The sequence below is a fragment of the Nannobrachium achirus genome (genome assembly GCF_963921795.1).
Source record: "Nannobrachium achirus genome assembly, chromosome: 4".
Classification (NCBI taxonomy): Eukaryota; Metazoa; Chordata; class Actinopteri; order Myctophiformes; family Myctophidae; genus Nannobrachium; species Nannobrachium achirus.
In genome coordinates, this window is record NC_137813.1 from 47,800,804 (window position 1) to 47,823,303 (window position 22,500).

Sequence of the window (22,500 nt, forward strand, 5' to 3'; positions counted from 1 at the left end):
TGACAGTGTCGCCCGCCAAAAATAACTGAAAATCTGCTTATTTCTAACAAGTATAAATTAGGCTCAAGTGTAAGACCCAGGGTGTGTGCACATATTTGTATATACATATTTGACTTACCCAAGTAGGGAGTCGTCTCCTAATACTGCTGCCCCCTCTACCATACATTGTGCCAGGGTGGTGAGTGGTAGCTTTTTCTGATAGCAGAGAGAAATAGTATAGCATTCGTATTGTGTCACATTGTATTATGTCTCATCAACCACTTTAACCCTAGTGTCCTTATTTTTTATCAAAATGTTTTCTAGACCTGTCAAAAATGTGCTACTTTCAAAATGCCAGAGTACAAAATAGGGTTAATAATTTGTCATGCAACACCTTATAATAATGTTATTAAATCACCAATCACAATAACACCCAAAACACGTGTTGCGTCATGTAATGCCAGTCCATGACGTCATCAGTCGGGGTTTGGAGTGACTGGGCGGATGCGGTTACTTACGGGCAGTGGTGGTTCGGGGACCCCCAGGGGTCCTTCTTGAGGAGTCAGTCAACTTAACGCTTTCACAGCATAGACTGGGGTCCCCAGAGGTCAAATATCATATTGTCACTGTCGGGCAGAAATCTCGTATCTCCCAAATTCAAAATAGTACGTTCTTTCATAAATCAACGCCCTGCATCATCATACAAGAGTGTTGCACAAAAGTAGTGAAAATAGAAGATCTACAAGCACACAACGCCTCGCGATGCTTGTAGATCGGCTATTTTCACTACTTTAACTCGTTTTTATAATAATAATAATAAAAAAAGGAACAGTTTTGGACATACAAGGTTTCAAACCGACAACGACAACATCAAACTGGAGGTCCTTTGAATGAAAATAGGGATGCACCGAATATTCGTCCGAATTGTGCCAAAAAATGCATATTCGGTTTCGGTTCGGTTTGATTTTATGGCCGAATAACTATTACCGAATAGTACCGAATACCAAATACCGAATACTGAATACCGAATACTACCGAATAATGTATAGGCTATTCAATATGTATAGGTCTATTTTAATAATTTACATAATTTTTTACATTGATATTTCTTTATTTTACAATAATTCAGCTGTATGGCATGTTAATATTTTGAGACATATTGTCTTTTATTACAAATTTACTACACAATAGTAAATAATTCACAGCACAGCCATGACAGCAAAAAAAAAGTATATATAATTAAGAATTCGGTTATTCGGTATTCGGTATTCGGTATTCGGCCAAGTGTTTCCTATATTCGGTATTCGGTTTTGGCCAGGGACGTGCTGGCCATTGGGAAAAGCGGGACAACTCCCGAACGGCCGGTTCATTCCTGGCCGGTGCAGGCCGGCCATTTGGAAAAAAATAAAAATAAAATGTCGGCCTTCGTTTCATTCTCGTATCTCCAAGTTTCAAATTTGAAGATTTTTTCGCAAAGCAAAGCCCTGCTTCATCATACAAATCTTTGAGTAGCACTAGTGCTATAGAGATCTCTCTCTATAGCGCGCAACGAGGGCCTCTCCAACTCTTTTTCCCGGGCTGAATCAGGGGCCCAGCACGTCCCTGGTTTTGGCCAATAATTTTCCTTTCGGTACATCCCTAAATGAAAAGGTTTGAGGATCACTGACTTACGGAGGGTGACTTGACAGATCTCTTCTCCACGTCGGCTCCCTGCTGGCCTTGCAGGCAGGCGGTCAGCTTCTTGTGGGTGCTGTGGGTCACCGCCTTCACCAGGTCCAGACGCTTCTCCACCTGGTCCAAAGAGCACACACAGGGGCGTCAATTGGGTATGGCAGGGGTATGCAGCTGCCATACCCTGGGTCCAGGGGGGAAAATAAAAAGTTACTTTTAAATATAAATCCATGAATGTCTCTTTGTCTATCTGTGCTGGTTATTATGTTGTTAAATTACATTAAAATAACTACAAATGCAAAATTTTACAAAATGGTCACTTTAAAAGGGTATTATAATTATATTTTCCACACTTGTATTCTCCCCATCTTGACAAAATGGTATATTCCCAGGTTCCGCAGGTCAGCTGCACAGGTGCAATGCATTATTGTTAATTGTGGCACGTTTACTAACATGCTAAGTTTAGCTGCACTTGAACAACTGTTCCAGGCTGCCATATCCAGCCCAAGAAACCGTAGAAACCAGTGTAAAAAACTGTCAAAACTTTTTTTTTACAGACATTGTGAAAATAGCCGATCTACATGTTCACAACGCCTCGCAGCGCGAGGCGTTGTGAGCATGTAGATCTGCTATTTTCACAATAGAACCGTGTTATACAAAATGTAATGCCTCTTTTCCATGAGGACTCCCATCTTTGCCATACCCTAGCTTTTGCTGAACTGACGCCACTGAGCACACACACATCAGAGGGCTGGGTGCATAATGCATGCATACACCCGGGAATTACAGGACAAGCCCCAAGCAAGCAGTGGTGGAAGAAATATTCAAATGTTTTACTTGAGTAAAAGTATCAATACCGCCATGTAGAAATACTCTGTTACACATACAAGTCTGGATTTCAACATTCACTTGGGTAAAGGTACAAAAGTATTGGCATCAAAATGTACTTAAAGAACCAGAAGTAGAAAGTATGCATAATGTCCCATTTCACAAGTTTTCAAATGTATAAAATGTATAAAAATATCTTGAAAATAGCAGATCTACAAGCTCACAATGCATCTTGTTGTGAGCTTGTAGATCAGCAATTACTTAATAGCCTAAGTATATAATAGGGTTGGGGTTAAACACACACAATAATTTGATTACAATAAATGTACCGCCATTGATCCTGGACCCAAAAATGCATTTTTTTGTACAATACTTAGTTGCTTTCCAGCACTGGACACAAGCACGCACACATGCAAGCTCCAAACAAGCCAATATAAAATGACATGCTTAGTGTCATCAATGCAGTGTGTAACCTATACACAGCTGATCACACCTTTAATCATGTTATTTACACCTCTTGGAATAGAACAGGCTGAACAATGACAAGCTCACAGCTTCCCAATTGGAGACCAATCACTTAATCAAACACCTGGCTCGGTCAGGTGACCACTTTACCTTCTCTGCATGCATACAAATGCACATGCACCCGCACACGTGCGCCCAGGCACAGACAAACACACACACAAACACAGCTCACCTGTAAAAGATCGTCGCTTAACACCTCTGTTTTCTCAGCCCTGTAAGGATGAAAACAAAACGGTTAGGATTTCGGAGGGTGGGGGGAATTTGGCAGCACTTGTAAGGAACATCGATCGCACTTCTAACAACTAGGCATGTGTGAGGGCGTCCGCCTGTCCGGGTGGTGATGCAGGGTCAGAGTATATCTGCCCATCGCCGCGGAAACTGTGCTTGGATTCCTCCACGGTGCCTCCGGCTTGGCAGGCTACGTGTCGTGCTCCCAGGAACACAATTAGCCGTGTTTGCAGGTTTGTTTCAGCAAGGAGTGTACAAATGGAACCAAATGGACCCGTAAAGCAGGGGTCTTCAACGTTTTCAGGCCAAGGACCCCTTAGTTGAGAGAGAGATGATGCAGGGACCCCCACAACCTGTTCATAGATTCCATATTATAGTTTCCTTGTTTGACAGCACAATCATCAGTGTATTTTGGATTCATGTCAATTTGTGTTTTCAGATATTTAACCACTTGAACCGTCAATACTTAATAAACTTGACCTTTCATTCTGTACTTAGTCTGCTCTTTTCCCCCTCTATAAAAAGCTCTTTGCCAAAAATAGCTGATCTACAAGCTCACAACGCCTCGCAGTGCGAGGCGTTGTGAGCTTGTAGATCTGCTATTTTTGGCTAAAGTTCTCAGAATAAGGACACTAGGGTTCAGGTGGTTACTACCAGTAAGACTCCCTAATCGGGAGATAAGCGACCGTAGGTCACTTATCTCCACAAATAGGGCAAAAATTTGTTTTTCCAAAAACTTCCGGATCCATGTTGATGACATGAGTGTAGACATACTGTGTAGTGATTTCCGTGATTTGAGGGCCAAAACTGTAGGAGCAGTGGCCAAAAATGTGTTTTAAAAATCGGCCTGTAGGTGGCGCTAGAAGAGGGCCATTTGAGAAATGAGGGGTGGGGTGTCCGCGTTGCCTTGGCGGACGATTAGGTACCGGCCCCGGCTCTCCCGGACGCTCCTAGCCCGAGTTACGGCATTTTATGTGAGCTGCAGTGGCAGGGGGTCCTCCACTGGGGGCGCCACCACTTTTGCATCCGTTCTGGAGCACCAGGAGTGGGTGGTCCCCGGGAATTCCCCGTGAGCAGCCCCGTTGGGGTGGTCATTTGGTAATTTTTGCACATTTGGTATTTTTTTTACACCTGGGGGTCCCCCAGGGACCTGGGGGTCCCTGGAACTCTGGGGGTCCTTGGAGGTTGTAGTTTGGCAGGCAAGGAGTTTGTGTGGAAATTTTGGCATGGATCGGGCCAACGGTGGCCGAGATATGAGCAGGGCAAAAGTGTGACGTGTGAGGTGTGACGGACTGACTGACGGACGGACGCACGGACACCTCGAGCAGCTTTCTGTAGTAAGTGCGACCTACGGTCGCAATAAAAAAAATGTTTCTACCACACAAAGATTTGGAGGACCCCCTATAGTAACTCTGAGGACCCCCTAGGGGTCCCGGACCCCCTGTTGAAGACCCCTGCCGTAAAGGGATCCTTGCAAATAAAACATTAGGCTACTAGCTGGACTCCTAATGTGCCATAGTGTCGTAGTAAATAAGTGTCAAACATATTCCAAAGAAAACCTGGAGGCTAGACGTTCAGTAATTGGGTCTTGATGATCAAAATAAGAACATTATAATAGTGTGTACAAACGGAAAATCTAAACATTTGCCACGGAAGTCTTATATTGATGACCCCTATACTCAAGATGCGTGACACACTCCTGGTCAAACATCTGACTGTCCGTAGGGTTCGGTTGAGTGGTTTTCGACACCCTCCCCTGACCAATAGTAAAGGTTGGCAGTGACAGGAACTACACGATTGCGATTGAATTGGGGAGAAAAAAAATCTAAAACAGTTGCCAGGTATATGTTTCCCCTGAAGACATCAGCTCTGCCAGGGGCACTGTGTTACTCTGAAAACTTATATTTGTATATTTCTTATATTTAAGCCTGATTGATTGGCAATACACATCATCTTCACCTTTGATTTCTCTAAGACAGGACTGGAAAACACATTTCTCTCTATGGATGGAAAACACCTGATGTATATTTTAGATTGTAGGGTTTTGTTATTAACAATGCTATGGTTGTTTCTGTGAGGACCAGTGGTGGCATTCTGCCCTTCCAGATTCATTTGGGTTCCTTTTTCTCTCTCGGCTACCTCCTTTGCCCCCCTCTACACCAAATCTCTTTTCTGAAAATAGCCAATGGCATCACATTGTGTGCTTGTAGATCTGCTATTTTCACAGAATGTTTGCCTGTTTTTGCTGAATGTTCACTAATTATGACATGCCCAGAATAGTGACGCCAGGGTTCATGTGGTTAAGTGAAATCTGAGGATTTTACTGTGTGGGCCCCACACGGTCTCTCAAATACCCAGGGGAAGAAACTGAACTGTGCACCTATGAGAACACATCTGGGGTAAATGAAATAGATGAAATATTTGCTCTGTTTGGCTATGAGCTCACGATGACACATACGTGTATACAGACAACGTATATACCTTTGATTAGCAATAACAGAATACCTCACCGGGACTCTGAGGCCCTCTCTATAAGACGTACATGAATCCCTGTTGCATTGTGTCTTTGCCAAAACATTTCCCAATACCACGGAGCAGCTGAATGCTTTATATTGAATAAGGTCCCCAGCTGTTATGTATTATAAGTAGAAGTTCCATTGAGTGTATTCTTTATATGATAAACCCCTGCGAGACCGGACTCATCTTGCATGGGCGAGATGATCCAGATGTGCTGTGTGTGTGTGTGTGTGTGTGTGTGTGCGTGCGTGCGTGCGTGCGTGCGTGCGTGCGTGCGTGCGTGCGTGTCTATCTATCTACAGTAGTAGAGTAGCAAATAATAGTGTGTAACTGTATTGGTCATTCCGTGACTCTCCATTGTGTTAATTTCTCTCACCCGTGATCTTGGCGAATAATAATAATAACGTTCATGTTAATTAATTAATCAATTGATTAATTAATTAATTGACTGATTAATTAATAACAAGGGTAGCGGCTAGATGCCTCGACGTATATGTTCGTCACGCTTTACCGCTCGAGCGACTCCGACGGCCGAACAGAAAACAAGCTGGAGGACAGCAGCGATGTGAAAGAGCACGGGCTCGACAACAGGACGAGGAGGGACAGGGGCGTCACACCAAATTCGGGGCCCTGGGTATAAGGATTCACTGCGGGCCCCCCCCCCATGAATGTTCTTTGGCATTATTTTGTGCTTTAACTACTGAAAAATAGCAGATATACAAGCTCACAGCGCGGCACCGAGTGCCGCGCTGCGAGCTCGTAGATCTGCTATTTTTGAAAAATCGTGAAAGGTCTTTGAAAAAAAGTCTTTGAAAAACCTATGTTTCTGTGGTCAGTGGTGCGCAAACTTTTTCATGTGAAGGACGCCCAAAATGATATGTATTTGGCCTCGGACCCACATCTCAAAATATTTAGTTCCAGGGACCCCCCAGAAGCAAAATTTGAGTTAAAAATGTTCGCTTAAAAAAATACATATATTCAAAGATTTGCACACATTTTCATGACTTTTCAAAAATCGACAGATCTACAAGCTCGCAGCTCGGCACTCGGTGCCGCACTGTGAGCTTGTATATCTGCTATTTTTCAATAGCTGAAGTATAAAATAATTAAGGCCCCTCCACCTTGGGCCCTAGTAACTCAGTCCTGAGCCCTAGTAACTCAGTCTTTGGAAAAACCTATGTTTCTATGGTCAGTGGTGCTCAAACTTTTTCATGTGAAGGACCCCCAAAATGATATGTATTTGGCCACGGACCCCCATCTAAAAAAAATGTAGTTCCAGGGACCCCCCAGAAGCAAAATTTGAGTTACAAATGTTCGCTTAAAAATAAATGACGGCCCCTCCACCTTGGGCCCTAGTAACTCAGTCCCAATCCCCCCCCCCCCCCCCCCCCTTGTGACGCCCCAGCGAGGGACGAGGAGGAAATGGCATACGATGATAAAGCCACTCATCCAGAACGGTGAATGGGCCATTAGCTTCGGAAAAGGGCACACCACTGCACACCATAAATATGTGTGTAGTGGGAGGCTCTGCCAAATGAAGAGCACGGGGCGAGAGAGGCCCGCAGACGACACGCTCGTTTATATCATATCGTTAATTATATTAATTATATCAACGCTAGCTCGGCTGTCAAATTGTGCTGATGCCCAAATGGCTAAAAGTGCGGCATAGTTTGAAGAAAGAACCTCTTTCACTCTTAGAGCCGGTATCTCCCCCCAAAGCAACATTCCAGGGACTATCAGGACTGCCCAATCAGAGCGGAGGATAACATGTACTTCCTGTTCAAAATGAGCTGCTGGCTGACGGGGCAGAATGACCGGGATATCGGTCGTTGTCGGGGTGGAAACCTTGTATGTCCGAAACATTCCTTTTTTTGTTATTATTTTTAAAACGGTTTAAACTAGTGAAAACAGCCGATCTGCAAGCACACAACGCCTCGCATCGCGAGGCGTTGTGTGCTTGCAGATCGGCTGTTTTCACTACCTTTGTGAGACACTTTTGTATGATGAAGTACGGCTTTAATTTGCGAAGAAACGTGCAAATTTGAAACTTGGAGATATGAGGTTTCCGCCCGACAGTGAGGATATACAGTCTGACCTCTCAGCGGGGTTAATATGAGTCAAAAAGCGGGCCTGCACTGTAGACCCCCCAGCAACAGCCCGCCACCAGCCATAAAGACTCTCTTCCCACCTCCCGTCCCCTCCCTGTCTGCACTATAGCCTCTTCCTAGTATTGTGCCCGAACCAGGCCCGTGCCAATCAGAATAATAGCCATTTTCTGTCAATTCTTTACGAACAAAAACGGACATCATCTCTCTGCCGCGACTAAGAGAACGGGCTCTGTCAGATCTCGTCTTGGTTTCCAGGCAAGGTTTACTGTACTTATGGCAGCGCTAGAATAGGCCTCGCTTTCTGCTCTATTATTCAAACGGTGAGCCCAAAAATACATCAACACGTGCACAAGGCTGAAATGCTCTTTTCATGTAAGGAGGCCTCTGTTACAAAGCTGTCCATCACAATGCACAACGGCTCTTTCTGATCCAGAGCGTCCCGTATTGTTGTACGCTCTTGTTTTGAAGACAACCGATGGCAAAAGATGGCTGGAAACAAAAGCATTCCAATCCGTATATTTAATGCTGATGCAGTCATTAATGGACGTCCTACTACGTACTATGTACAGTACATTGTGGCCGACTAGAGAGATAACGAGCTCTGATGAGCTCAGTTATTAGCATCCTCATTCTTAGTGCCAAGATGGGCGTAGGGAGAATAAAGCCATGGGAATTGGGTCAACCCATGTACTGTTGGATCTAATCACAACCAGCCTTTTGGAAAAAAACGCTCTGCTCTGCTCACTGGGCCTGCAAAGACAAGCAATGTGTGCATGTGTGCGCGAATGGGGGAGAGAGAGAGAGAGAGAGAGAGAGAGAGAGAGAGAGAGAGAGAGAGAGAGAGAGAGAGAGGAAGATATACTGTAGAAGAGAGAGATTTCTGGCATGACGCTGCAAGTGCGATTGCAGATTGCCAATCACGAGGCAAAGGAAGACGAAAATAGCTCGGAAGAGGCACTATGAATTTGGCCACAGCTTAATCCTGCGTTGCTGCTGCCGCAGCCTCAACAAAAAAAGACAACAACATGTTTTTCATTCTTGAACTTGTAAAAACAATCTAATCTTTGGCGGAGCAGAGTGTCACACATCTTCCATGCTGAGCGTGCAGCCAGGGGTGGGGGGTCTGTGGCGCAGCTGCAAGCTCGTCGGAGTGTTTCTGGTCTTCCATTGGTTGGTGGAGGTGTCCATGGGAGGGCATGGCAGCCGAGGGAGACCAGCGGGGATCCGGCAGTGCAGATGTGACAGCCGTCCACCAGGAAGCCCGAGACGATAGCGAGGTTTAGGAGGAGTGCGTGTCTTGTTTGTAACAAGATGGATGGGTGGATGGAGCGATAGATGGACCGTTGGACTATTGGACAGACGGACGGGTGGAGGGATCAAGGGCATCAAGGGCTCTCTTGTGATAAGTCAACCCATCGTGCCATCAAAACAAGAAGACAGTATATTGTCGTTGTCGGGTGGAAACCTTGTATGTCCAAAACCGTTCGTTTTGCATTTATCATTTTAAAAATGATTTAAACTAGTGAAAACAGCCGATCTACAAGCACACAACGCCTCGCACCGCGAGGCGTTGTGTGCTTGTAGATCTGCTGTTTTCACTACCTTTGTGCGAAGGCCTTGTATGATGAAGCAGGGCTTTACTTTGCGAAAAAACATACAAATGTGAAACTTGGAGATACGAGGTTTCACAGCGCGTTTGTTTTCAGACGGAAGGCATTTCCTTCCCAGGGTATCGGCGGAGCACATAATCAGCCCATCGAGACGAGCGCGGTGAAACAAAACGGCACTGCATTGGCCTGAAAACAGGAAGTACTGGAGCTGGTTGGTCTTGTATAGAATCCTAACGTAAAGCCGAGGAGAGGTTGCCAAGTTGAAGACCAAAAACAGCAGATCTATAAGCACACAACACGCCATAGCGTGATGCGATGTTCGCTTGCAGATCAGCAACTGTCGGTGCACGACACCGCTGTGCGGCAAAGTACAAATCGGGCTCGAGAGTCCTAGCAACAAATGCGGCGTGCAGAGAGAGAGTCCTGAGAGGAAAGTAAATACAGGGGGAAAGTTGGCAGTCTTGTGGGTGGTGTGCTCGCCATGGGGCACAGGACTCTGCCAGGCCTATGCCAAACCATCTGCCACTTCACAGCCATTCCTTCACCTGAGGCAAGATAATGATTCAATAATGCGCTCACGTGCATGCACACACACAAACTCACACACATACAAATGCACGCACCACGCACACACGGACACACATGGCGTGCGCAGACTGCGCACGCACGCACACACACACACACACACACACACACACACACACACACACACACACACACACACACACACACACACACACACACACACACACACACACACACACACACTGATGCAGAACATGCATGAATACACCGAGTGAAACACTGATCCCTGAAACGAATAATAAATTAATTGGGCTTTCAACACACTCATTTGAAAGATGGACAGTATAAAACGTTGCTGGTTTATGTAATCCCTCAGAGGAATGAACGTCTACAAAGCCAGTGCTGCATAAACACGGGGCGCCTGCAGACACTGCAGGAAGAAGAATTAGCTAAGACAATATTTACCCAGACAGACCGAGGGCTAGAATATGAAGAACAGCCTCTCTGTCTCTGATGGCAACATCAACAAAGCACTGATAAGAAAGAGAAAGAGAAAGTGATTCGGCTTCAGTACAGTTTGGGTTCAACTTTAACAGTATCTTGTTGTGGCCAATGTGAACGATTGCCCTGTGCTTTGGACCTTCATTCCTTCCTTCACTGTAATTTGAGTAAAATGACAATGTAAAAAGATAACCATTTCAGCTGTGCATTCCTTATAGCATAGATGGGCAACTGGCGGCCCGGGGGCCACATGCGGCCCTCACCTTCACTTCATGCGGCCCGCAGGTTAATACCAGAATACTGATGATATATTATTGATTTCAGCTGTTATAATTCCAAACATTAATAAGCTTTAATTCTATCAGTCTGTATAAGTAGCTTAATGACTAGTATAGTAGTATTAAAATGTATTTTTTATGTCCAATGTATTTGTATTTAGGTTCATAAAGCTAACATGAGTATATTACTGAAATTAAATCAAAATGTTAAATTCCAGGATTCCATTTAAAAAATATATAAAATAATAATAATTCAGGATTCCAATTCAAAAGCATTCTAGTATCTCATACAAAAGAAGCAAAAATAGCGCAATGCGTTTTGAGCTTGCAGATCGGCTATTTTTGCTTCTTTTGTATGAGATACTAGAATGACAAAGTAGGACGTAGCAATATGAAATGTGGCCCTCTGGAGTGAAGGTGGAAATATAGTGGCCCTCGCCATCATCAAAGTTGCCCACCCCTGCCTTATAGGACAGATTTCCATCTCGAGATGTGTGACTATCAGAGAACCCTGGTGCTCAGCCCTCCAGCAGCAGTGCATGCTTTATGAAAGCATGAATAATGCATGTGGATAATAATCAAATGCAAATAAAATAGCTTCCCCACAGAGCAGAGCATATTGACTTGGTGTCCGGCCCAGCGCTGTGATTTGACACTGCCAATGTACAGGTCTGTGCTCAGCAAGTTCAGAGGTCCTTCTGACGAACACAGCAAGCAACACACACACACACACACACACACACACACACTGACTGGTCAAGCTCTGGTTTCCTTCTAGGTCCATCCACAGTGATGATAAGCTGGCTAACACAGGCATGCTAAGGATGATTCATAGCCGATCTACACCAGGGGCGTCACAAGGGGTAGGAAAGTGGGACTGAGTTACTAGGGCCCAAGGTGGTGGAGGGGCCTTGATTATTTTATACTTTAGATATTGAAAAATAGCAGATATACAAGCTCACAGCGCGGCACCGAGTGCCGCGCTGCGAGCTTGTAGATCTGCTATTTTTGAAAAATCGTGAAAATGTGTGAACATCTTTGAATATTATGTATTTTTTAAGCGAACATTTCTAACTCAAATTTTGCGTCTGGGGGGTCCCTGGAACTAAATATTTTGAAATGGGGGTCCATGGCCAAATTCATATCATCTTGGGGGTCCTTGACATAGGTTTATTGCACGCATTTTCACGGTGCCGCGCTGCGAGCTTGTATATCTGCTATTTTTCAATAGTTAACATTCATGGGGGGCCCGCAGTGAATCCTTGTACCCAGGGCCCAGAATTTCGTGTGACGCCCCTGGGTCCATCCACAGTGATGATAAGCTGGCTAACAAAGGCATGCTAAGGATGATTCATAGCCGATCTACACTACAGTACAAGCTCACAAGGTATCGCAGCACGGCGCGATGTGTTGTTGTGCGCCTATAGTATATGTTTGTACTTTCAGTGAGTGACGTCGATCTGGGAAAGGAGCCTGTTCTCGATCGGAAACATACAATGGCTTATAACCAATTAGTAATGTCTAAAAGTGCAGTAAGTTATGTCTCTCCGTAAGAAACATAGTTAGTTACATACATACTATATTATGCGTTAAAGAAATCCCGAAATGTTGTCATTTGTTTAGAACTTTTAGAACTATCACTCAGTATTTAATCGTGAGATTATATCCTTGTTTTTATTTTACATTTTGATATAAAAATCTGAAACAAGGATGCAATGCTGCGATTAAATGACAGGAATGGTGTCCCATCTGAGCCAGAGCATCGTCAAAAGACCCATGGTTGAACCCCTCCCCAAACACACACACGCGCACGCACGCACACACACACACACACACACACACACACACACACACACACACACACACACACACACACACACACACACACACACACACAAACAAACAAACACACAACCACTCACGCACACACACACACACACACACACACACACACACACACACACACACACACACACACACACACACACACACACACACACACAACCACTCGATGCCAGGGGGAGGGCACTCTGTAAACATTTCTCCTTTGAATTTTTTTTTACACCCCTTCCCTCTCAATATATTTGCTGTGCTGTAAAGCCATCAAGAGCAAAGAAGAGGCCCAAATGATTTCCTCCCTGAAATGACAGGGCTGATGGCTGATGGGTGGGCCTCGGCACGGTGGTGCAGCCATGCCAGGGTTACTAAAACGGAACAACCCACTTACTGTATGTACTGTTACTAGTTGTCCAGCAAACTGGGTCACAGCTTTGTTAAGTATGCAAGAATAACTGTGAGCAGTGAGAGTGCATGCTCACATATGTGCGGCGGCGGCGCGCGCACACACACCCGCGCGCGCGCACACACACACACACACACACACACACACACACACACACACACACACACACACACAGAGGGATGGGGAGAGAGAGAGAGAGCCTGCAGCATCTACAGTAGTAGCATGAAATTAGAAACAAGCACTGAGTTAGCTCAGCTAACTTTATTCATGGAGAACGTACGCTCCAAATGACTGTTTACACACGTGGCATCTGTTATACCTCACACCATACAAAGTTCAGTGTGTGAAATACCTATTAATACAGCCACTAAGTCCAGCTCTCTCGCATGCTGCTATGCATAATGGCTGTTGTATGGCTGCGATATCTAACAGGATACAACTGCTGACACCGTAGCCGTGTTACTAGGCAACCGCATGCATTCTTCTCCTCCTACCCCCTTTGAGGGGGTGGGGTGTGTGTGTGTGTGTGTGTGTGTGTGTGTGTGTGTGTGTGTGTGTGTGTGTGTGTGTGTGTGTGTGTGTGTGTGTGTAGGGGTGCAACAGTTAATCTAACTCAACGATTAAATTGATTGGAAAATAAGTAGCAATAATCAATCGTTTAAGACATAGTCATAAATTATCCCTATTTTGGGCATGTAATGTCAAGATAAAATAAAAACGTATACAGTATAAGCACATTGTGAGCTTGTAGATCAGGTATATTCACAATTGCTGCACCACACCATTGTGCGATGAAGTAAAAAATAAAGCTTAAGTGATTATTTGATTTGATATGTTACAGTCATTTTGGGTAACTCAGTGAGACTGTGGTAAGAGCGCTCGTTTTGTAGTTCACCACACACCAATCACCACCAGATGGCGACAACAGCCAGTCAGCCATTCACTAGTGCAGGCGCTGACGTCACTCGTTTGCGACTCTCTTTCGTTTATTTACTAGCCCAGCTCGGCTGTGTTTAGCCATTAGCTTACTATGCCTTACTCTAACCCTAACCCTAACCCTAACCTCAGTAAAACTATCCCTAACCCTAACCCTAACCCTAACCCTAACCTCTGTGGGGTGCGCGCTATCATTCCTGCCGACGCGACGTTGTTGTGGGTCAAAGCGACCGCTTGTTCCGCCCCGCGACGCACGACAAGGGCTCCGTTTCTCAATCTAACTGTTTCTCTATCTAACCGTGACATATATATATATATATATATATATATATATATATATTAGGGGTGTAACGATACATTTTGATAGTGATTCGATACATATCACGATACATGGTTGACAATACGATACATGGACGATATTGGTTCATTCATGGTGATACGATACGATTCAATTCAATGATTTAAAATCGATATAGTAACTATTTAGCAAAGAAATTAAATATGTCTGAAAGGTGTGGATAGTGCAGGTTTTTAAGGGAAACATGTATTATTATGGATATAAATAAGTAAACACAGTGATTATCTGCCAAATACATGGACATTGTATATTGACAAACCTGCACCTTGACATGAACCCAGAGACTACACACATTTATCGATAGACCAGTGTAGCTATATGGAAAAGAAAAGTAATTAAACCCCTCCTTTTACAGTTTTCTTCTTAAAAATGCTAAATACAATGGACAAGTAGGTAGTATCGATACAATCGATTCTTTGCACTGCCGATTCGATACGATACAAAATACGATTTGATTTTAGCTGTTTTCATTTCGATATACTTCGATTTTTTAAGTTAAAAACAATATTTCGATACAGTTACTATATCTTTACACCCCTAATATATATATATATATATATATATATATATATATATATATATAATATATATATACTGTGTATATATATATATATATATATATATATATATAAATTAGATTAATCAAAAAACGAATCGATAGAATATTTGCTAAGAAAGCAATCGCTTTGCAGCCCTGTGTGTGTGTGTGTGCGTGCGTGAGCACGCACCCAAACATCCTATTCTGTATGGCGAAAGAGGCAACACAAACTCCTTTGCATGACATAAAACAGCACACACGTATCAAAGAGATGCGAGAGGTAAACACAACAGGAAGTGATTATGTGGTGGATTAGTGCCTTCCTGTTTGGAGTCTATCGACTGGCCATTCATGAATGGAAGGAAGTGGGGAAGTGGGCACGTTGAGGCAGGGAGTCGCCCATCACATCAGCGTGGCCTTGGGGGATGTTATTCCCAACAGCAACGCCACATGCTGTTGCTGCTAGCTCATTGCACACATCACAGCTAACTTGACTATGACCTCATGGACCACCGGAGAGGAAGAGCTCGCAGTGCTTATAGCTGACATTACTCGGACAATATTTTTGCTTCGCAGGGGCGAAATTAGATCTTATTCTGCATGGGTTTTCAGATCAAAAGGGCCCCGTACTGCCGTGAGGGGGGCCCATAGATTAGGAGATTAGAGACCCATGATATATTGGAAATGACAAAATACATATCGTCGTTGTCGAGTGGAAACCTTGGCTTGTCCAAAACTCTTCGTCTTGCATTTATCATTTTAAAAATGATTTAAACTAGTGAAAACAGCCGATCTGCTGTTTTCACTACCTTGGTGCGACGGCCTTGTATGATGATTCAGGGCTTTAGTTTGCGAAAAACGTACAAATTTGAAACTTGGAGATACAAGGTTTCTGCCCGACAATGACGATATAATAGCCTATGAATTTATAATACTGTCCCCAGTAGGGGGGCCCTTGGGTTTATTAAACCCATCAACCCTATACAAATTACGCTTGTGTTGCTTCGTACTGAACATAAATCATGTATTTCACAGACGTGGTAACCTGACTTTCGCCAGATGGTTTGCAGCATTGCGTATGCCTGCATAACGCTCTGCTTTACCATCTGGGCTCGGTCCAGCACAACCGATGTAAGGGGCGGGCCATTTTTTCAAATTCTAAAGCAGGTGATTGGATATGGCCGTGCCAACTCCAACCACTCATATTGGCCTGTCTGCATGACGTTGCACCCAGAATCCGCCTCCTGGGTTTCCACGTGGTCTGCAATCAGACTCTATTGGCTCAGAGCCGCTCAGAGCCCGCCCATAGCTGCCGCTGATTGGTCCGGCCCGGGACTTTACGAGTGTTATCAACTGTGCTGGAGCGAGCCCAGATGGTAAAGCAATGCATAAGCAATGCTGCCACCATCTGGCGAAAGTCAGGTTACAGACGTGGTGGACTAAGCCCAAACTATAGACAAGTGGTTTTCAAACTTTTTCATGTCACGGATACCCCAAATTGATTTCCATCGGACTCCAATTTCAAAGGATGTTTTGGGTTTGAATTATATTGTCTAAATCTAAGTGGTTCCCAACGTGTTCTAGAGCAGAGCCCACCTGAAACTCAAAGAAGTGTTCGCGGACCACCCATCTAAGATGGGTGGCATTTTTCAAGGTTTTAAGGAGAAAATACGTTGAATCTTTTTTTTTTTTTTTACATTAATTATATTGTCAATAAAATCGTAGTGTTTTGCCAATAATGTCTGGGACCCCGGCCACGCTATATTCTCACGGCTCACAAGTAGGCCCCGGGGAATCGGTGGTCTAAATATATTGTGACATATTGGTGGAGTAGTCACTCATACAAATTTGGCATTGTAATAATGTCAAGTAAATTGGGTCCTCAATGGCTGGTTTTGCTTATTTCTTGAAGATTTTATTCGGTATATCCATCTTTTAATCCAACTCGCAGCGACTGGCAAGACTTCACTTCTCTAGCATTTTAAATAAGAATTGGGGAAACAAACGGGGGAACCAAAACAAAGCAACGCCGCTTCTTCTCTTCTGCCATCCGGTCTAGGCCAGATCAGATGGCCTGTTGTAAACAAATACCAGGCTTTCCTCCGAGATGGAAAGACCCCAATTGCAGTTATAACTGCAATTAACACACAGTATAACTGCACACCGTTATAACTGCAATTGGGATCTGCTTTGATAAACTCTATTAGCTACTATCTTACTATAAATGCAAGAAATCTCTGCGTATCTGCGTGTGTGTGTATGTAATCCGCGTATCTCGAGAACCGTTCGTCCCACCGGCTTCAGATTCGGCAGGCGCGTTCCCCGCTGCGGCGCAGAGTGCAGTGCCGGGCCTCGGCCCGACCCGATGCACGGTTTTCCCGAACCGGCGTGAAACGTTCGGAATCTCTGTATGCTGATCTTCACATTATGGGCATAAATGGACACAGGCAAACATAATGGTCAAAACGGGTCCTATGACAACAGATATAATGGGGTTTGCATTAAAGGGTGGGGCATTCATTCCCTATTTCAAATTCGGCACGCGCGTTCTCCGCCGCAGCAGGTAGTGCAGTGCCCGGCCTCGACCCGACCCGATACGCGATTTTCTGGAACCGGCACGAAAGGTTTGGATTCTGATGTCTGACATCAGGGTTTTCCGGAACCGGTACTGTGTCTGCATAGATGTCCATATATGGGCATAACATGGATGCAGACAGACAGATACAGATATCTCCATATATGGGCATAAAATGGACGCAGACAGACAGATAACTCCATATATGGGCATAAATGGACAGAGGCAAACAGATGGTCAAAACGGGTCCTACAGAGATCTCCATATATGGGAATAAAATGGACGTTGACAGATATCTCCATATATGGGCCCTAAGGGCAGCCGAGCTTCTAACCCTAACCCTAGTCAATTAACCACTTAAACCCTATAGACTGTAAACTGGACCTGAGTTGACTCTGCACTTGGAGACCTTTTTTCCATCTACAACAAATCTCTTCGCCAAACATCGCCTCAGAACGCATCGCGCTGCAATGCGCACTGAGCTTGTAGATTGGTAATCTTTTGCCTAGTATTCAACCCCAGAATATGGATGCTGGGGTTCATGTGGTAAACCAACGAGAAGGCAGAAGGGTGCGCATCAATCCTGTTCAAGACCCATAATTCGTCACTGTCGGGCAGAAACCATCTCCAAGTTTCATTTTTTTTTTTTCGCAAAGCAAAGCCCTGCTTCATCATACAAGGTCGTCACACCAAAGTAGTGAAAACAGCAGATCTATAAGCACACAACGCCCGCGAGGCGTTGTTTTCGAGATCGGCTGTTTTCACTAGTTTAGTTTAGTTTAGTTTTTTAAATGATAAATACAAAACGAACGCTTTTGGACATACAAGGTTTCCACCCGACAACGGCGAATTGCTCCTGCATGCCTGCGAACTTCGCAGCTTGGATGTGTCTGACTCATTAGCTCCAAGCCTGTCGTCAGGCCCTGAGGTCACTTCCTGTTTCGGAGCTGAGCTAATACATGTGCAACAGACTGGGCGACCTCCGCGGCAACACCCATGGGCGTTCTGTAGCCACGGGCCGAACCCACTTCACTGTGAGTAATATGCATCAGGTTGACATGGACGGATGGAACATCACATCACACTCACACATGTGCACATGAGAGTGAGATTCAAGTCGCAGTCAGGAGGCCTCACACAGTAAAACCCTCAGTGATAATCCTATCCACTTGTACCTCCCAGCGTGTATACATTTCATAAATAGACCCTCGCGTGTCCATTTGGCTTAATGTATGTGTATACATCTCAGAGTTAAATCGACACCCGGGATTTTACTGTGCGGGGGCTCTTTAAGCGGTAGAATCAGTGACATGGAAAGGGAGAGACAGCCCTGCTGTCTGCTATTACATCATTTCTCTTTTGAGGGCCAAAATGGCTCCTTGACAAAGGCTCTTTATTACAAACAAACTACCCAGCAGAAAGTTGTCTCTGAGAGGCACTGCTGTGCTAGGGTTATTGTAATGCACTGATTCTCATAACGTCTCATGTCAAGGACCCGCAATTTGGCTGCATTACATTAGACCACAGGCCACCATTTTTACATTTTTATCTCTGGGACAAAATTATAAGAATTATTCTATTGTTAGACATGATTTGGTCAGTCATTTGGTCCATAATTGCTTTATGTACTGTATGTATAGAGAGAACAGTTAAACTCTGATCACAATATGTATTATTGTACGTTCTCTAGTTGCATTTACTTGTACATGTAATAATGGTGAATATTAACTATCAAACATTTATCTGGGAAGCCCCTGGGACCCGCTTAAGAGCGCCTGGGGGTCCCCAAGTTGACAACCCCTGTCCCAATGAAACCTTTGATAGTTGCAGAGCAATAGCTCTATCCTATATTAAAATAGTCCCAAACCTCTAGTATAGGCTACTGTAGTAATATCTAAATGGATGAGTACACAACGAGGGGTGTATACACACAAGTGATGACTCAATCCTGATTATTAACGACTACTGGCACCCAATGAAAACCTGCGTCACGCGAGAGGGCCTTCGCTTGATGGATAGTACGTGGAGACAGTGGATCTTGCCACTCAGAGCTTGACAATGGTGATGAGCAAGAGCCTCCACAGAGGTGTATTAAACAGAGCAGTGAATCATTATCTGCCGAGCCGCGAAGGCCAGATCTCCATGGCTGCTGTCCTCGCCTGCTAAACCAGAGGCTGTGTGGGAGGACAAGAGGAAGAGGCAGGGACGTGCTGGCCATTGGGAAAAGCGGGACAACTCCCGAACAGCCGGTTCATTCCCGGGCCGGTCCAGGCCGGCCATTAGGATAAAATTAAAAATAAAATGTCGGCCTTCGTTCCATTTTGGGGGCTGTGCGGCCAAACAAAGTAAATCGTCACTGTCGGACAGAAACCTCGTATCTCCAAGTTTCAAATTTGTAATTTCTTTCGCAAAGCAAAGCCCTGCTTCATCATGCAAGGCTGTTGCACAAAAGTATAGTGAAAACAGCCAATCTACAAGCACACAACGCCTCGCACCACGAGGCGTTGTGTGCTTGTAGATCAGCTGTTTTCACTAGTTTAAATCATTTTTTAAATGATAAATACAAAACAAACGGTTTTGGACGTACAAGGTTTCCACCCGACAACGACGAAATATAACTCATGTAATTGGCCCACTGGCTTGTCACTCGTCGTGATCTGAAATGGAAAATATTTGAGTAGCAGCAGCGATATAGAGAGAGATCTCTCTCTATAGCGCGCAATGAGGGCCTCTCCAACTCTTTTTCCCGGGCTGAATCAGAGGCCCAGCACGTCCCTGGGAGGAGGAGAGAGAGAGATGCGGAGAGGAGGAGGCCAAGATGAAGGCACACAACAGCCAGATCACTTTGCTGCTCTGCATGTAATAGGGTTACCTCCCACGGCGTAACGTTACCTGTCTGTCTGCCTACCTACCATATGCTCCCTGGTACAGCACTCCTGCCGAGACAAATGCAGAGGTGAAAAGTCCAGTGTTGGGCGAGCTACTTTTACCACTTAAACCCTATAGACCTGTGGTGCACAAACTTTTTTCAGCTGAGACCTAAAAGATACATTCGGTGTCTCGCAGGGGACCCCAAATTGCAAAAATACATTATGAACTAGAAAAAGTGCTTAGCGGAGCACAGGTCTCCACCAGGTCTAGGTACTATGGGTTATTGTGGTAATGTGCATGCAAAGTTTCCCAGCAATTGCACGCAGCATTCATGATTTGAGGCATCTTGTTCCAAACGAACCACTGCTGCAAACTTTAGACGGCAATCGTAAATTGCCGTGTAGTAACTTACTTGTGTAATTAAGTTACAAATGAAATTCCAAGAGAATTTATCTTCTATTCTATTATATGCTCTTCTATTTGATGTCAGTGTACCACTGAAAATGTAGTGAGTGACGCAACTGTTGTCAAGATAGCAAGCTATATGGTGAAAATAAATTACTGAACTAAAGCTACATTATTCTTACAGCAGTGAAGATAATGTGATGAGCCCACTAGCTAATGGGAAATGTAGTTAAGCTAGTAGCTTAGTTACATATCGTCACTGTCGGGCAGAAACCTCGTATCTCCAAGTTTAAAATTTGTATGTTTTTCATAAAGTAAAGCCCTGCTTCATCATACAAGGCCGTCGCACAAGACTAGTGAAAACAGCAGATCTACAAGCACACAACGCCTCGCGGTGCGAGGCGTTGTGTGCTTGTAGATCAGCTGTTTTCACTAGTTTAAATCATTTTTTAAAATGATAAATACAAAACAAACGGTTTTGGAGATACAAGGTTTCCACCCGACAACGACGATATATTAGCTACTATCCAACACTGAAAACGTGATCTGAATGCACAAGAAAGCACATGAAAGTGCAAGTTGTGCAACATAGACAAGGTTGGATCAAAGACACCTAATAGTAGGACTACAGTGGTGCCTTTGTCATCAACCCCTGCAAATAAGGTCCAATCTTTCACCAGCATGCACTCTCAAATAGTACTGCAGGACCTGTGGCCACACATGCATATTATAGAGTGCACAATTCTCCCCACCTCTCTCTCACGCACGCACGCACGCACGCACGCACGCACGCACGCACGCACGCACGCACGCACGCACGCACGCACGCACGCACGCACGCACGCACGCACGCACGCACGCACGCACGCACGCACGCACGCACGCACGCACGCACGCACGCACACACACACACACACACACACACACACACACACACACACACACACACACACACACACACAGGGTGGATCAGGGGTAGAATAGTCTTAGAACAGAGAGTTCCCCAAGGGTTCCCAGTTTGATCCCGGGCTCCCCCAGAGTTATAGTGTCAAAGAGTCCTTGAGCAAGACCCTGATCTCTATAGTTGCTCCCGGTGAGCATGGTTTGCTCCACCATCGGTGCATGAATGTGTGGGTGAATGTAATGCACAATCTCTGTAAAGCTCACACACACACACACACGCACACACACACACACACACACACACACACACACACACACACACACACACACACACACACACACACACACACACACACACACACACACACACCACACACACACACAAACCCTTGGATGTTTGCTTGTTGTCATCAAAACACTGCGAAAGGCCAAGATGGACCTATTAGTCGACAGAGAGAGGTGTGAGAATCCGCTGCTCATCTTCTGCCTGACTTCCAGCTGCTGCAGTTCTCTCATAATCGTGCCACAGTGTGTCCAGAGGAAGCCTGCACTATCTGAGTGGGTGGGGTGGTGGTGACTGATGCAGTGTGGATATGAGTGCATGAGAGAGAGATAGGGAGAGGATGCTATGGGAGCTGTAGGTAAAGGAGGGGGCAGGGTTTCCCTTGACAAGCATGCAAATATACAACCCACAGATTCAACCGGTGAGGTACATGCATTTGAATGATATCTTCCTTCCCTTTGTCGCCTGTCGCATAGACGGATACTGCTCAACTGCATGCAAGGCATGAATTATTGTTATAAAGCTCACAGCGTTCAGTCTTTTAAACAGGCTGTCCTAGACCTAGATAGGGCAGTGAGATGGGGAATTGGCTAAGTGAGAAATGGGTCAAGAGAAAGGC

The 22,500-nt window shown here is 44.8% G+C and overlaps 1 protein-coding gene across 1 annotated transcript in view; it reads right to left on the minus strand.

Moving 5' to 3' along the window:
• arhgap44a (Rho GTPase activating protein 44a) overlaps positions 1-22,500 on the minus strand; it is a gene marked incomplete at both ends in the record, with an annotated part of 66,355 nt that overhangs the window by 36,000 nt on the left and 7,855 nt on the right. Inside the window, 3 exon segments of the mRNA XM_080723953.1 lie at positions 119-195; positions 1,651-1,770; positions 3,176-3,215. Of these exon segments, the coding sequence (XP_080580079.1) occupies positions 119-195; positions 1,651-1,770; positions 3,176-3,215 (237 nt within the window).